This window comes from Camelus bactrianus, chromosome 23, assembly GCF_048773025.1.
Source record: "Camelus bactrianus isolate YW-2024 breed Bactrian camel chromosome 23, ASM4877302v1, whole genome shotgun sequence".
In the NCBI taxonomy this organism is placed as follows: Eukaryota; Metazoa; Chordata; class Mammalia; order Artiodactyla; family Camelidae; genus Camelus; species Camelus bactrianus.
In genome coordinates this window covers 7,751,809-7,769,683 of record NC_133561.1, presented here as the reverse complement: position 1 = coordinate 7,769,683, position 17,875 = coordinate 7,751,809, and the positions used below count along the sequence as shown (strand labels likewise).

The following is a 17,875-nucleotide window of genomic DNA, read 5'->3' as shown; positions in this document are numbered from 1 at the left end:
GTATGGGCCTGATTCTGGTGGTGAAGATGCCAGAAAGAGAGGGAGAGAATCTCAGTCTCATGCAATATAATATAAACCTCATATCATACCAGCAATAAATCCTGTTTCTTCTAATAAGGCACCTGAGTCCATAATATGGGTAAAAACAGGACTCAAGATATTAAGTTCCTGTGTCATGGGCAAATTTTTTATTCCCATTTGAACTTCTTTCCATTGGGGAAATGAAAGGATATTCAGAATGCCTTAGTTTTTTTTTTTGTTTGTTTTTTGTTTTTTTTTTTTTTTTTTCAGAAAAATACGCTGAATCAAACTGCTTTAATCTGAAATATGCTAACATAACATCACACTTAAGAATCTTACTAGCCTATAGTTGCTCAGGCAGATGTCAAAGTCATTTCTGAAAGCTAAAATATAACGTAAAATGCATTCATTGAATGTTTCGAGTTTGATTACAGAAAGCCATTATTTGGATTCTTTATAAAATAAAAAGAAATCTATTCACATGACTTGTTAAAACTACATAATAACTAAACTATCACGGCAGCATCAACAATGAACATTTCTTTACCTTCCAACAGATTTAATTTTTTTATTTATGTATCTCAGATTATTTCAATATCATTCTCCTTCCAGGAGCAACTAGGATGATTCATCTTGAAAAATTACACATGAATTTCAGGAATTATTTCCTGGAAAAATCTGAGATCTTTATATTCAGGTATAACGTTCACTAAGTAAAATTCTTTAAATCACAGAACTATATTCAAAACAAATCCAAATATTGATCCAAAAGAAAAATATGCAGTCAGTTCTATGACATATTTACATTTAGTTTCTATATTCCATGATAATATTCTACATAATTATTAACATTATGAAATAGCTTCTGTCAAAAAAGACCAGCAAGGACTTTGCTTCAGTGAAGTCTCATAGTGAGAAATAAACTTATAGAATTTCCTGTCATACTTTTTACCAGATGAGGACTCAAGAGACATGGATGGATGATATAATTTTATACGTTTATACAAAAAGTAATCGATAGATGCTGAACTTCAGTGCTGTAATGCCAATTCATCTTCTCTCTACCCTACTCAGTTGCTTTTACCTCTATTATGTGAGCAGGATTAAGTTAACATAATGCCAAAAATAAGTAGTTTAACTCTTTAAATTAAAGGTCAACTAAAAAAAAAAAGATTTCAAAACTTTTCAGTAAGTACAAGGATTACAAGGTCACAACCTAAAAATAAGGATTTGTGAATATAATTTCAATGTCTCAAAAAGAAAAGGAATGGCCTAGATTTAATTTTACACATGCTTAGAAAGTTAGAAAAGAAAGCTAATAGGAAAATCCATTTAATTTCCTCCATAGATGGGATTGTTAACCTAATAGGTCAACGAATAAGCTGGGATTCTGTAACACATCTGAGTGCTATCTGGGGAGGTGTGCAGGAGGTTGGGGTTTGCTTGATAGATGGTATGAACCAGACTCTTTCGGGGGTAATCTGGGAACAGGGGCCTCTGGGACCCAGGGCACTCAAAGTGTTTCCCATCCCAGGACTCCTCCATCACCCCGTAGAACTCTCGAGATCCCACAAGACCAGGCTCCCTCTGGGAAGAGTCGTCTCATTAGCCCTGATTCCTCTGTCCTCAGAGCTGCCCCGGGTACTCAGCACATCCCAGACCTTCCTCTCCCAGCTCCCCCACCTAGACTTACTCCCCGCCACACACCTTGTGCGATCCAACTGTTCCTTGTTTGCATGTAACACGGTCAGAATTAATATCCTAATGGAGGGAGCTAGAGAAAAGCCTGGAAGTTAATACAGAGACACAGGTTTTATTTGAAGCCCTTGAAGTCAAACGCATCTGAGTTGAGACTTTTTCAGATTTCAGAGGGAAATAAGGTTACATAGTGTACCTCATGGAATATCTTCAGTGAAGTCTGTCATCAACCCACAATCAAATACATCAGTGTCTCTGAAATGCAACATCTGAATACTTGCATTAAGTATAATTAAATCTATAGCCTCATGTCTATCCAGGGCAGGCAGGTTTTGAAGCCACATACATTTATAGAAAATGGCTCATTTTGAGAGCTTTGGGATTTTGGTATTGTTGATAAACGGCTTTGAACATTTACAAAACTTTGATATGTTTCTAGTTGGAGGGTTTCTCCTGATGTGGTTGAGAGAGCAATCTATTTTTCCTCTTATTCGGCTACACTTTCTATTAGTCATGCAAAGGAAGATATAGGAAACTTTCCTTTCAAATGTGCACATTTGAAATAAAACAGGATGTTGTATTACAATGTTCAGGAACAGAAGATTCTTGACATGCCCATCCAATGGGTCAAAAATGTTTTTATACAACATAATGTGTATGTGCAGTCAAACTGTAATAATTCTATATAATAAAACTGGAAAAAATGTTTTTATATAACATTGAATGAGATATGGACACACACGCAGCGCTCTTGGCAGTGGGAGAGTCAATTTGTACCACGCAAAGAGCATGCAGTGTGATTTCTACAAAACTGAAGATAAATGAGATGCCTGAGAACTGTGATACGAATAAACACTAAAGAGGTAGATTTGGTACAGTGGTTAGAAGATGCAAGCTCACAAATTCTGGCTCTTCATCAGGAAGGCATGCCTAAGAGTCACATGTGTTCATCCGCTGATTCACTTATCTTGGAATGGAGTGAGTTCTTAATCATTGGAGTTGGAGATTTGCAGATACTAACTAGCATATATAAAATAGATAAACAACAAGGTCCTACTGTATAGCACAGGGAACTATATTCAATATCCTGTAGCAACCTATAATGCAAAAGAATATGAAAAGGAATCTATGTATGCACATGTATGACTGAAACATGCTGTGTACCAAATATTGATACAACAGTGTAAACTGACTCTACTTCAATTTCAAAAAATAAAGAAAAAATGGAAGGAGGAATGGGTTAATAACCACTTGACAGTAAGAAGATTATACAGGATGATTTAAATATCATTGATCTGAATAGATGAATTTTAAAGGCATTTTTAATCATTAAAGTCTGATTTTATGTTTTAAAAATTCTACCTTCTGAAAAGATAAATTCAAGAAAGTTATTATCCCTTTTATTTTTATAATAAAAATAGAAAAACATTCCTATGTGCAGCGAATTTAGTGATTACTATTAAAAAAATCACTTTTTATACAATGGATAATCTTTGAAGGATTACATTTTGTAAAGAAATACTTTATAACTTTAGATGGGTGTGTTTCTTTAAATCTAACTTTTATTACATTTTGGGCTAATAGTTGTGTGTGTCTTTAAGACAAGACAGTCAGCACACAAGGCCTCAGCCAGAGCCTTCACTAATTTCAGGCTGACAGGGAGGCAGTTTAATTAGCGAGCTGCTAATATCTATTTAAGTGAGCAGCCAAGGAAGTGTCTGCTAGAAAAAGGACACGCAAACGCATGACAAGCCATTCTTTCTGCCTCGTTCAGCTGTGTCAAAAAGGAAGAGAACAAGTATCCTGTGCGTATGTGCAAAAGAGGGAGATTATCAAAAAAAAAAAAAAACACGTAAAGTCAGACACAAAATGTAATCATATGTCAGTGAAACACACATACTGAGTTTTTGAAGTACTGGTGCCTTAATAAACTTGTACACAAATGGACTACTTCCAAAGATTGTGAAACCTCTGTTTCTTGACTATCGACAAAACATTCAGAAAAGCTTTGATAATTCTTTAATAGCAATCAAAGAGCATGAAAATGTCTCCTTTGCCTACCATCAAGGTATAAGTTTTTTCAATTAAACTAAAATGGTTTATTAATAGTTGCTTATGTTTGTTGATACAATAAATAATATACTTTTATATTGCCTTTGTTTACTGGACTATTTAGAGAAACAGGTGCAAAGAAAATTAAGACTATATGAACATCCTTTGCGTCATTTTTTTCAACCAACATTTGTTGAACATCTATGTGTTTCATACATCACTTCAATCTGAGAAGCAAATTTCATGGACAAATATTAGTAATTAATTAATGTAAGGCTCTTCTCTAGGCTGAATAAATTTCAATGGATAATTTTTACATCCTAGGGCGCATTATGGAATTATGATTCCAGCTGAAAATAATGGAGAAAATAAGCAATTTGCAGGAAAAGTAATCTCAAAAAAGTTAAAACCTGCTATTTCGATAAAAGAATGATTTAATTATAGATATTGAATAAATAAAATCTATGAAAAAACATAAATATACAGTATAAATTTCAGCCTTAACTTTGGAAAGTACAATTTCAAGGTGAGTAATCTTTTACTGTTGTTCATTTTATATGCTTGTTAAAATAAAAAATAGTATCCTAATCTTAATCTTATGACTAATATTTTAAAAGTTGGAAAAAATTTTTATATACTGCAACTAAATAGCAATTACTTTATAATAAGACAGAAAAGACATAATATATGCCATTTTAGGACCTTTTCTTACTTACATTGAGAAAAATAAGGCGAATGACTTTTTATTCATAACAGGCCTTTTAAATATGCACAATACACACACACTCAAGAATAAAAGCCAAAGGAATCCCTGAAAAAGTAGCCTCTAATTTTAAACTTTGCATTTCTGGAATAGTGCCCAATAAAAAAATGCATGTTAGCAATTCAAGGGGCCCAGAACAGTGATAACAGAGGGAAACAACACTGATGATTTTGGCAATTACAGCTGGAAGAGGACCACAGAGACAACAGCAGTGAAGAATCAGAATGCTTGGAAAGATGAAACTAGAGAGAGAGAAATAATCAAGTAAATTATTTATTTGAGTATCAGAGAAACCACAATTGTTATTTCCTCTTCTGTAAATAATTGTGTGAACTAGGAGTCCCATTCATTTTTTCCTTTTAATAGAAACAAACATGAATCCAGTATTAGACTACATATTATGTACAAATTCTATTAATTGTTACAAAGTGTGTCTTTTATTTATAATTATGAGATTATATACAATCCCCATTAAGAACTAGTTTTTTTTCTGAAAGTCGATTTTAATTCCTAAGGCCCTGAATAAATATTTCTGTTTCATTCCTGACTGAAACTTTCCCAATGTCAACGAAAGGATATTTAAAGTATGAATTCATATGCGTATCTTACTGTGAATTAGAACTGAACAACAAAAATTTTAATTGTGATTTAATCTCAAAATTAGAGAAGTATAAACAGAGTTGTCGAGTAGATGTATTCAATTAATTTAGGCTATTTATGTATAAAATCACAACCTAGAATACTCTCCTTAATTTATTACTGTGCTGTAAGGTGTGTTAACAGACTAATGGAATGATTTATAGAAAATCAACCAACTAGGAAAAACAGCACTCTTCTCACCATGGCCTCTTCAATATATCATATAAGAAATAGAAAAGAACTGGAGTGATGGGAAGAAGGGAAATTATGACAAAATTTATGTTTCAGTATGCACAAACACAAAATAATGAGAGATTCTTAGATCCTATTTAAAAAGCAGTATTTAAAAGTGGCTTTTGAAAACGACAGAAGAATGCAGATAGAAGAATTAACCACACTTGGTTTTTGTTTTAATGCTTATCTATCTGTTCTGATATTTTTCCATTTTGTTTTTGGGATTATAGGCATTGATGTTTGAACTCAAAGGATCTGTAGAGTTCTAGAACACCCTTCACTTTACAGAAGAGGATACTGAGGTCTAAGAACTTAATTAAGAAATCGGAGATAACACAGCTGGTTTGTGACAAAGACAGAAACAATTCATGTCTCCTTGCTGACATTCAAGAGAGGACAATTTCAACAGGATGAGCGTTGGCTTTGAAATCAAGCAACCCAAACTTAAAGCCAGTAGCTTGCTCTATAAATATAAAGACAAAAGAAATACAGAAATAAAATAAGGTCTATAAAATTTTTTAAATAAAATAGAAAGTAGAAAGGCTCTGCCTTCAAGGCATTCATAGTTCAGAAAAGTCAACAGGTGGTTTTAGAGCAATCTCGTCAGTTCAATGACAGATGTTCAGAGATAGGAGAGGTAAAGAAAAGCGCAACAGGCTTCTGTTTTTGTTTTCTTTATCTATAAGTTGAGAATTATTAAATTAGGGTAGTTTGGAGGATTGAATGACATACATATAAAGCATATAATATGCTTTATATGTATGAATTATATATAAATTATATAAAGCATATAATAAGCTTATAATATGACATACATATAATCACATAATGGATATACAGAATTTAGCGCCATCTTTTTCCCTTTCCTTGTCTACACTATATATAGGTTCCATAAAAACTTCTGGCTTATTTCAGTTCTTCTTTGTGATATAAAGTTGTTTTATTATAATTATTTTTAAAATAGGTGCTAAGGCTCAAAGAGTGAATACAATTCATTTTTCAACTTTACTTTTAACTTTTATTTAAATAATCCTGCTAAATTCTTATAACTTTATTGTTAATTATTTGGAAGTGGCTTTTCAAGTACCTGATATAGATCTCATCTTACTATTTTGAATGACATTTACAATTTTGACTGATCATATGAATTTAGCTCATTATAGAAAAACGTAAGGGAAAAAAATCTATAAAACTTTCCAACCAGAGCTATATTTGGAAACATTTACTTGTAGTCTTTTTATTCTGCATGTTTATACATTAAAAAAGTAACATCATAGAAATATCATGAGCCCTATTTTCTGTTTTTTGAGTTTTGAGGCTTTTTTGCATGTTTTGTTTTACTTTGTAACTGGAAGAGTAGGAAAGAATTTTTCATAGTATTAAATACCTTTGCAAATAAAATAATACTTAATGCCATTAAATCTCTTTGAATTTTCAGTTTCATGAGCAAATACTTGAATTGCTTTAAACTTAGACACCAAATAATTAGTTTTAGGGCTATGTGGTAAGAATTCAACAACCCTAAAATGTAGGACTGTATCGTGTTTGAATTCTTTTTAATAAATAAAACTTTATAAATATCCCCTGTATGTTTTTATGAAGTATGTTACGTGTTTAGCACAAAATTCTATATATTGGTACAATTTTACTGAATTCAATACTTAAATTACCTGCCTTTTCCCAACCTTACACTGCTTTTTTTATGGTCTATTTTATCCATGAAGAATAAGGATGGTAAATTAAAATTTCATAGTTATATTTTTTAAATTTCTTGTACAAGATCTAGTATAATATACTATTCATTAAACAGTATTATATGGATTTTAAGAGAATTGAATAGCTCTTTACATTTTTATGACCTTTTATGTTAGATATAATTTTGTTTTAGGTAATTTTGCTATAAGTAGCATATTCAAAAAATATTTTAATCCAATTACAATAATTATTTTTAGAGTTTGAAATACTTACATTTATTACATTAATTATATTTTTCTGCAGTCACTATTTAAAATTACATTTATCATTTCATTTAATCTTTAGGTTTTTTTTATGTTTGTTCTTACATGTAGTAGGGAAATTTAAGACATAATGCTGCTTTTTATATCCACCTGTTGTTACCCTTAAGGTTTGCAATAACATTTAAACTTATTTTTTCCAGTTCCTACTTTCAGAATTTAAATAAATATAATTTCTTAATCTCCACTTAAACTTTTCAAAGATTTTACTCAATCTTTAACATGGCCCTTCTTCTAGGTATTTATTTATAGCATCCAAGCTTCTAAATCCAGATGATTTAAACTTAATGCTAAATACTGTAACTCCAAGAATTGTATTTTAACATTTCCGTGCAGTTTCATAACCGTATTTTACACGTAACTCTATGTGCAATGGTTTTTAATGTGGATTTTATTCCTGTTGCTGAATTTATCTGCAGTAGTACCTGACCTTCACCCAATTCCTTTTTGTTTTCAAAGTGTTCTTTCCTTACCATCTCTTTTGTTTTGCAATTGTCATAGTTTCTTACAACCCACTGATAAGGCAAAATGTGCCTGTGTATATACGCTTGGGGAGGGGTCATCTCTTCCACCAAATCTTTATGATAAAGCCTTATTTCTTTCATTCTGCCATTTTTTTATTTGTTCCCTTCTTCCTTCAATAAGGATGATCTCCCCACAACATGACAGGCACACAGTCATACACTGCAAGCCCAAAGGTGCCATGACTGTTTATTGTATTTATGTCATGTGAAATAGGTCTATCAATACCAAGATGTTGCTTAGAGACAGAGCGTATGAGTCACTTTTTCCCATTCACTCTTTGGTTTGCAGGAGAGCGCAGTGGAGTGTAGAGGTTTGGGCTTCATTGTCAATGTGTGGCTGTCTTCATCTGAGGCAGGATTTACACTGGCATTAATTTCTCTGACAGTCTAAACAAAAAAGTCCATGAGAAACTCTATTTACTGCATTCTGAGCTCTTCCTTCTCCTGTTCCAAATTTACTTCTGAGAGCCCGTGTCACCGATACAAATCATCAGTGTCAGTAATCACCTTTCCTCCTAGAGTTGCCATATTTTGCAAACAAAATACATGGCAACCAGTTAAATTAGGATTTAAATAAATAACAAATGATTTTTTTGTGTGTAAGTATGTCCCACATATTGCATGAGACATACTTGCCTGGCAAAATCTCTACCTACTACACTATTTTTGGGAACTACCATCTCCAAGTGGAGTGGGAAAGAAAGAAAGCAATCGTTTATACTCTGGCTACATCCTGTAGCAGAGAGCCACATGGTTCCTATCAGGCACCAGATCTGGGGTTTCTGAGTAGAAAGGTGATGACAGTGCTGGGGCTCACGACAGTATCCAAGGTAAGCATCACCTTTGTCAAGACCATCAGGTTTGCTCTCACTTAATTATTAAAATGTTTGCTAATCATTGATTCTTGTAACCACTGAAATGTTTAGAAAACATTTCACTGAAAAGATCACATTTCTGTGTTTCTCACAAGGCTACCCAAATTTCAGAGGCACTTACTCAAAGTTAACTCTTCCCCACACACTATTTGATTATATTCGTCAAGAAATGTCCACAAATATATTTTTTCTAGGCTATCTTACCCTTTCCAAGTCATCTTTGAAATGTGATTTTTCTCAGGGAACATTACCAAGAAGACCAATAACGAACAGAGTTTATCTCAATTGTCTCCTAGTCTCACTCAAATTTTACTTTGAAAAAATATTGTTCTCACGACGCAAGCTAAGTTGCAGCAATATAACGCATCTTAACATTATTTTTAAAAGTTATGCAAAAAGTATCATTTCCCCCTGATTCACTTGCGAATGTGGTTAGCAAAGAATGATAGAAGTTAGAAAAACAACAAAAAAAAACCCCACAATTTTTATTTTCTAGCAATGTATCTGAAGATTTACATATGTGAAATGTCTCCTATATGGGAATAAAATATCACCCCCTATCTGATCTTAGAATTCCTATTCATGGTTCAAGATAATACTAGATGGGAGTTCCTGGTCCAGAGCATCTGTAATTTATTAAAAGGATGAGGATTTCCATGGCCTGGAAAAATCATGCATTTGCCTTGGGTGTACTGCCTGAGGGTGTTCCTAGAACATAATTAATTGCAATCTTAAGGCTTCAACTTCTTAAGGGGCCAAGTGTGCTCCTTGGTATGCTTCAGAGCGGGCAGGATTTCTCAAGGCATAGTGCATTTTTTAAAAGTGAGAAATGCCTGTGCTAAACCCCACCATCAATCTTTAGCTAAAAGATGGCTGAAAACCCAGCTTTTAATATTTAACCAAATAACAACTTAAGTGCCAACAAGCTCATTCTAGGCCTTCAATTCAATGATCTACTCATAAATTAATCACTTCTTAAGTCATAATGCAGCTTCAGAATAAAACCTAAAAATACTTCATAATACACTTTAATTTCAAATTTTAAATATAAGCCTTGATAGTTGACAAAAATGTATCCTATCAAGAAAAAAAAAAAAGGTACTTTTTTTTCTTCAAGCCCTGACTATGATTCTGGTGATGTTCAATTGTTATAATCGAGGTGAAAAGGAAAATATGTTGCTGGAGATGGAGATAAAATGAAGACAGACAACTGAAAGAGATTTGACCTAATTATTTTAACAGGCTTAATATGTCTTACATTCATAACTAAAGCCTTTCGGATATCATGTCAATGCAATACCTCGCATAAAGGAGCTTACAGCAGTAATAACAGGCACTAGTAGAATTTGGCTGACCACTTTTTTAAATTCTGTGGTCTTTTAAAAGGATAAATCTAGTGCCTTCATATGGAAAAATACTAATTTTCCATCTATGTGTCTCAGATATTCACCAATTCTGTAATTAGAGTAAACATTTGTGAAACATACAGTCTCTAAGAATTATTTTTAAGACAAATATTCAAAACAAAAGTAAAAGCACAACCAAAAATCAGAAAGTTATTCTAACTCTTGGATTTGAGATTCTCTAATATGTCAAAAATAAGGTCAATTTCATTGGGAAAAAACTCAGATCCATAATATCAAATGGAAAGGTGCATAGCATTCTCTGAAATTTGGGGAAATACTAGTTGGACAGATGAAATATTTCACGGGGCCAAGGCAAAAGGAATCCTCATGAGTACATTAGGTTGTCCATTCAACCAGCAACGATCATAGCATCATGAGCCAATGTTTCAAAGGTTGTATCAGAAACTGTAGTCTGACCTGGGCAGGGGGGCAAGGGGGCAAGGGGGCAGGGGGACAGGGACATCTTATTCCCTGATTTATCAAACCATTTCAAGCCACAGTGGTAAAGACACAGGAAGGTTGAGGTACAAGGCTACTGAAGGTCTTCAGGAATAGAGTCCAATGAAGACTACAGGGAATACATGAGTCTTGCAAACAAACCCCAACGCATTGCTTTCCATTACCTTTCACTGCGGTGATCCAAATAATGCCTATTTCATTCAGCCTAGAACCTCTAAAAATACGTCAAGCCATGCTGGCAACTCACAGCCGATCAACCAATAAGCCAAACCACAGCAATCTCACACAAGACAACACCTCAGACCTCTCGACAGAGATGCCCATAGGTCATGGAGACGTGCCATGGCCTCGGTCTGCTTGACGGACTGTTAAAAATCCTCTTGCAGAGTGCTGAAACGAAGACCTTCTCACAGGCTTAAATTCAAGTAGCTTCACTCAGTTTGTGAAGGGAAGCTGGCTAAACCCACAAACCCATGTAAAAATGAATACAGCTGAAATCATAATATATTGACTGTTTCCTGCTGCATTTCAGAAAGGAAATCTTTCATATTCGTCATTTCATTTGAAAAAAATTGAGTAAGTCTTTTTGTAGACTTATGACAGTGCTCTGGCTGCCTGGACTAAGGGATTTCATCTTTAAACACACACACACACACACACACACACACACACACAGCAATCACTGTGTAGTTGTGTGATGCTTTATGGAACTTGTTCGGCACCCTCAGTCTCTTCTGTAAGTATGCATTTTTGCTGGTGGGTTTATACATTTCCTACAATGCTGTATAAAAGACTACAGACAGACCAGAATTACAGTGCCCTCTGGTGCACATATAACATAAGATAAAATATTTCTGTAACAGTATCTACATAGATATGGTCACAAAAATACAAAACTATTTTCTGCTTCTACATAATTGCTAAACCAATCACTGGGCATCGTAAACCCCTATCATGGAAAACAAACCAAACTGATAACCTTCACAAAACATTCTTTATGGCTTAGATCAATGCAGTCTAGTCCATTCATTCAGGCAATCACTTGCACACCCATCTATTGAATGGATTCATTGGGCCTGGGGGGAGCGGGCAGTCTGTTGGATTTACTGTATGACTCCTTTTGTGTGGCTTATTTAGAATCAAATATAGAAGAGCAGGCAAAGTTATAGGCCACGTAGCTCAATCTCCTCCTTTTCCTTGGCCTTTGCCACCATTTCCTATTTATCCGCATTTTTCTTTTTATCCCATTGCTATTTCCTCCGGCTTCTGCATGTACAATTACCCAGTAAGTAAAAAAGGATGAGATGACTCAACTTCTCAGTGACTAGTAGAAAAAACCATTTCCATTTAAGCTAAAAAAGGTAACGCAGCATGGTAGAAGGTGGAAAGGAAATGTCTTCAAGAAAAGGTCTTTTAAAATGTAGGGTATTTAAAATGATGGGTTAATTGAAATTGACTTTAAGGCAGTGTGGGAGTCTAGAAAATGGGAGTTATGTGCCAAGTGGTCACCATCTTCTAGTTTTCCTATAATAAGCTGCATCTACAAGAAATACTTTTAAATAACCAGAAGACATGACCATGGTGAATGGTAAATGATAACCCTTCTGATAATAACCCTTTCCCATCCGAAACGTTCCCTTCGAGAAACTTATTTATCCACAACCTGCAAGGAAGATACCTCTGCAATGGCTTTGCCTTTGCTTCATACCTGTATATCTTGTATCTCGTGCTAAATCCCTGCCGGCTTCTGTCCACAAAATCTGCGTATTCCTGTGAGCGATGGAAAGGTCCCTTATCAGACAGGAGCCAGTCGAAGGGGCTTGTGGCATGCTGATCCGAAACAGCAGCAACCGCTAAAACCCAGCAATGAAGACTCAGGGCCATCCACTCCCATAGAGCCATCAGAGAGAAGAATTCAGCACCAGCTCTGCGCCGCCATACCATGCTTCCACTGGGGACTTAGAGCCTTCATTCTCTCAGCTGTCCCTCAACACCTAGACAAAATACACAGGCGATCAGTTAGCCCTTAGTTAGCTTCGCTAGCAATTAAGGTGCTAAAGGGGCTACTCTTTATTTTTTTTTTAACAAAATCTACTACCATTGTTTTAAATGAGATGATAGCAAAAGCGAACACTAAGTAGAGCACAATCAATTTTTTCAGAGCTGCCTATCTTTCATCCTTTGGTCCTTTTTGGATTTACTTGGAAAATAAGTCACGTGAGTCTTAACAAGTCGTGTCAGGACAGCATCATGCAGTGGATCCTTAAAGCCTAGAGAGCATCGGTCAGAACTTCCCACGCGTAATTACTGTGCCAGCTTGAATGCTTTATAACGTGGGACACTTTCAAAAGAAATACTGAGTATGTTTAATTATTTCATAAAGTGTATTATAAATTTTAACACTACATGTATATTATTTACTTATTTGGGGAGAAGTTTTTAAAAATGAGTTAAAGATAACAGGTGGTTTATTTCCATAATATAGATAAACTTGGATGGAATAAAACTGTGGGTCTAAGACTATATAAATGAATAAATAATTGTTGTGTGTGTGTGTGTGTGTGTGTGTGTGTGTGTGTGTGTTTGCATCCATTTATCCATCCATCATTTATCTATCTCTATATTTAGTGGATGGATGGGTGTGGGGGTGGGTGGGAGTGGAGGCATGCATGTTTGCTCAGGTATTTTTTCCGTTATTCATCAGAGACAAACTTCCCTATCTGTGTAATAGAATCATAATTAAATTATTTCTAGGATGTTTAAAAGATCTAAATGTGCATCTGTGTCTTATTCACAAGATCAGTGGGCACACCTTACAAAATTCACATACACACACACAAATACAACGTAGATTATAGATAAACTATGAAAACACATACATTAATGTTATAAGCATTCAAAAGTAAAGTAACAAAACGTGCCATCCCAGAGTGCGATATAGTATAAATGGCTTTACACATAGCAGCTGATGCACTGTCTATATGCTACACAAAATATTCTACAAATATCTGAATTCAGTTTTACTTTCCATCCCACCAATCTTTTTCAATATTATTATTTATAACACAGAGGACTAAGGAGTATATAAATTCTGACTAATGAGAAAGTGTTGGTTGGGAGTGTTTGGGGTCAGCAAAATCTCTTTAGGAAGCAATCAAAATGCACAATTTTAAGTAAAATATTTTAACAACTGTAGTTGCCATATTTCTCTGGTGTTTGGTTAAAGGAACTGATCATTTTAATTTGATTTTAGTTATAACCTTATAACTCATACTTTAATCCTGATCTATATCAATATGAGAGGTATACAGCAATAATTTTGCAAGTAAAAAGTATCTCAAAACAGTGATACAATATGACTGACGTAGGTCATCAGATTCACAGTTTTACCCACTAAACAATTAAAAGGACCAATACCCACATAATACACGATTTGCTCCCATCATATGAGTTGTTTATGTAGTTATTTGAAAATATGATGGTTAAAAAATGTCCTCTCTGTAAACAACATACGACATCTTACAAGTGAAGATATTTTAAAGACGATTTATCATAAGAAAGGACAATATCATATAATGGAAAGATTTTGGATTAGGAGTTAGGAGATCCTGGAACTCTATTGATTATTTATATGAATGTACCATTGTCAAATGATTCAGCTCATAACTTCCAACTCTGATGAAGAAAATAGATTTTTGTATGTATTGTTTTTCCGACGTGAGAACCATACCATTTATCTTAAAACAATATATTTCATTTTCATTCATAAACTAAGAATTATTATTATGTGTAATAGTATAGAATAATCCCCCTATGACTAATAAATATTTCTTATTTGTGAAACACACATTTTTATTCTGCTGATCAAATATATGCAAACTAGCATCACTTAATCATTGCTCCCAAAAGGTTATACTTTCTTATGTAAAGCAGCTAGAATCGTACCTGGCATGTGGTAAGGACATTAGGAGTGTTTCAAAGCATAGTTCATACTTGTAGGAAATCATGTAATTATATATCATAAAATTAAACCCAACTCTTCGTGGTCAAGCACATGATTTTGTAAGACACAGCACATCACAAAAGTAGGATACAAACTGACTTAGCTGGCACTGAAGGTCCTATTCTAAAAGTCTGTAATGTTTCAATATATAATTACCCAGGGCCACTACTTTTATTCTTGTCTTTGCCAAATGTGTTGAAGATGTTTCACGGTCCTTATATTCCCTAATCTTAACATATGCAAAGATTTTCTGGAATTACGTACAGGGGAAACTACCTAAAAATGTTAGTGGCAGGTTTTAATTCTGTTTCTTCAACTTCTGCTATGGATACATGTTCTTACTTCTCTTCAGAAATGAGTTTTTCTGAAAGAACAGTTTATTGGCACAAGGCAATAACAATCCTGCTCAAATTTGAATTAATTTGGGGGGGGGTCTGTTGAAATAATTACATTTATAAGGTCTTTTTCAAGAGACGTAGAGTAACTCTACTATGATACCCAACAGTTCTACTGAAGTCTTCTTTGAGAAATAACTTTGAAGAGTTACAAAACAGGAAGAAATGTAGTGTTAAAAATACATTAACATATTAGTGTGTCTAGGCTTCCAAAGATCCGAAAGACAAGTGGCCATTAGGCTTGATATTCATGAACGAAAGAATCTTTATTAACCTAGTTTGTCACAAAAGCAGGTAAACGAACATTTGAATCACCCATGTATATGAGCACTAATTTTAAAGTTATTACTGCATAGCCTTCATCACATGATAACTTTATGATACAGATTACCAGTGACAAAGGAATGAACAGAGTTCCTTTGAGGACATTTGGAGGTCACTACTGAAGAAAACAGCTAATCTTAGAGGTATTTCTAGGAAAAGAAATCATGCAGCACAATGAAAGAGAGCAAAAAGTATTAAACTGACAAGGGAATTCATCAGTTCTACTCTCTGGAGTGCAGGGATAGTGCAGAATGATTAGGAATTCACCATTCCTGAGTAAGTGCCTAAGAAAACAATGAGGGAAATAACAATGTCAATAAAACAACTTTTTCCAGAACACATAAGGGTGTATGTTATGAAAAATAAAAGAGATTAAAGATCAAAAAACAACAAAACAATAAAAACAAAACAAAAACTTGAGTTCATGTTGAAAAGTGGTGTTTCATTAAAACATGGTATCGATCAAGATTTTATTCTCATAAAATAAAAGGAAGAAAAAATATTGAAATATCACACTATTTAAAAATACATATTTAGTACATGGCCTACTCTTATAACAGATTATTTCCTCACAAAATAAAACCCAGTGAGAACAGTATCAACTCATGCAACATTATTACTTACAAATACCCAGTGGCCTTGAAAATCTGTGCAGAAGAAAACCCACCAAAAGGATGTTACATATATACTAATATATATAATACAATACATAAATACATAATAAACACACAAATTATGATGTATATATTTTCTAGTACATAATTACTCTTCCTCACTAGCTCTCTATAATTCTATTCCAGGGTGGCAGTGCATTACTTCTATCTAAAATATCGACCTATCTTGTGTATTTGAAATTCATCAAATATTGAAATTTATAAAATATGTCTTATCATATTAAAACTGAATTTCTAGTGTACCTGAAACTACAAAGATGAGAATAGGACTATGAATCACTGACACAGACTTACCATCCTTTAGACTGTCGGTCATATTATAGAGGCTCATCTTTTAGACCATATCTCATTATGCAACGAGATGGTATCTCAATGTTAATGATTCCTATTTGTTAAACAATTAGCATTGCATGCTCTAAGATTTCTTTTATGTCTGCATTTGGACTGACTTTTACTGCTAACATGTCTAAGATATTTTCTTAGGGAGTAAAATCCACTTGGGATCTTGCCTATGCAAAGAAGTTTCATAAATAACTGCATCAAAGATATTTTTTTCTTTATTTTTAGAAATAGAAAACCCACGGAAAAGCTAAGAGACTAGTACAGTGAACAGACGTATCCTTCAGCTAGATTCACCAATTGTTTATATTTTACCACATATTCTAGTCAGTCTCTGTCTGTCTCTCTCTCAACCCCTTATAAATTTTTTTGTATGGAACAAGGATCTAAGGAAAATTGACTGATTTGCCAAGGTCATACACCCATTCTCCAAATTTCTCAACCTGAACAACTACTATTGCTCTATAAAATAATTTCTTAACATTCGTAATCACAAATATTGACATTTGTAAGCATAAAAAGTTGAATTGTCAAAATAAAGTCTCCAATTCCCAAAGTGATTGTATTAATTTAAAAGCCACATTCTTCTAAATAATTGAATGTTGGGAGAAGGTATAGCTTAATGGTAGAGTACACGCTTAGCATGCATGAGGTCCTCCATTTAAATAAATAAACCTAATTGCCTCCCCGCTTCAAAAAAAACAAATAATTGAATGTAATATATATAATTCTTTTAAGTATAAATATTAGAATCACTTTATTGTTATACATTTAATTCTATTAAAAAGTATATTAGTACATAATAGTCTCAAATTCTAGTAAAATATATAGCACATTATTATATGTATTACATCATATATGGTAATTATTTTATTATATATTGAAATAAATGCTAGCTCTGAAGTAAATAACTGTTAAATATAACATTGTATAAGTAAATGAACAAGGGAAAAGTTAAAATATATTTTAACTGTAAATTTTCAGTAGTTTCTCCACCATTGTTCATTGTTTATATTCCTATTTAGTGTGGACAGCAAGCATAAAAATCTTAGTGATCATTTACAGCATGTGAAATACTCTGATATGTTTTGAGACAGAGGTAAACCACAGGTATCACTAAAAATGCCACTTCTGTCCTTACAAACTTAGAATTAATTGAGGGAAGCCTATGTATGGCAGGACACACTGCCTGTGGCAACCTCTGTTAGAAAAAAATACCTCTGTCAACTAAAACTCAACATCCTTCAGGTTTTTCTCTTGTTCCTTTATCTTATAAATGATACTTCCATTCACTCAGATCTTTAAGCCCAAATCCTACCTTCCTCTACCTGCCAGTTCCCAAGGTCTGTGCATCCTGGAACCAAATCTATCACTTTCTTCCATACCCTCTTTACCTGACTGGGTCATCCTGCATCCCCCAAACCTCCCACCGTTGCCTCCTTTTTGAACGACTA

The 17,875-nt window shown here is 33.8% G+C and overlaps 1 protein-coding gene across 4 annotated transcripts in view; it reads right to left on the bottom strand.

Moving 5' to 3' along the window:
- The window catches only part of BRINP3 (BMP/retinoic acid inducible neural specific 3), a 338,781-nt gene that overhangs the window by 304,404 nt on the left and 16,502 nt on the right, over positions 1 to 17,875 (bottom strand). For 3 of the 4 annotated variants that reach the window (XM_010974025.3, XM_010974027.3, XM_010974026.3), the window contains exon 2: positions 12,395 to 12,680. In XM_010974025.3, coding sequence (XP_010972327.1) covers positions 12,395 to 12,630 — 236 coding nt within the window. In that variant the 5' untranslated portion in view covers positions 12,631 to 12,680. Of the gene's footprint in view, positions 1 to 12,394; positions 12,681 to 17,875 lie in introns of those variants that run through there. The other variant, XM_045509514.2, reaches the window with a different exon arrangement.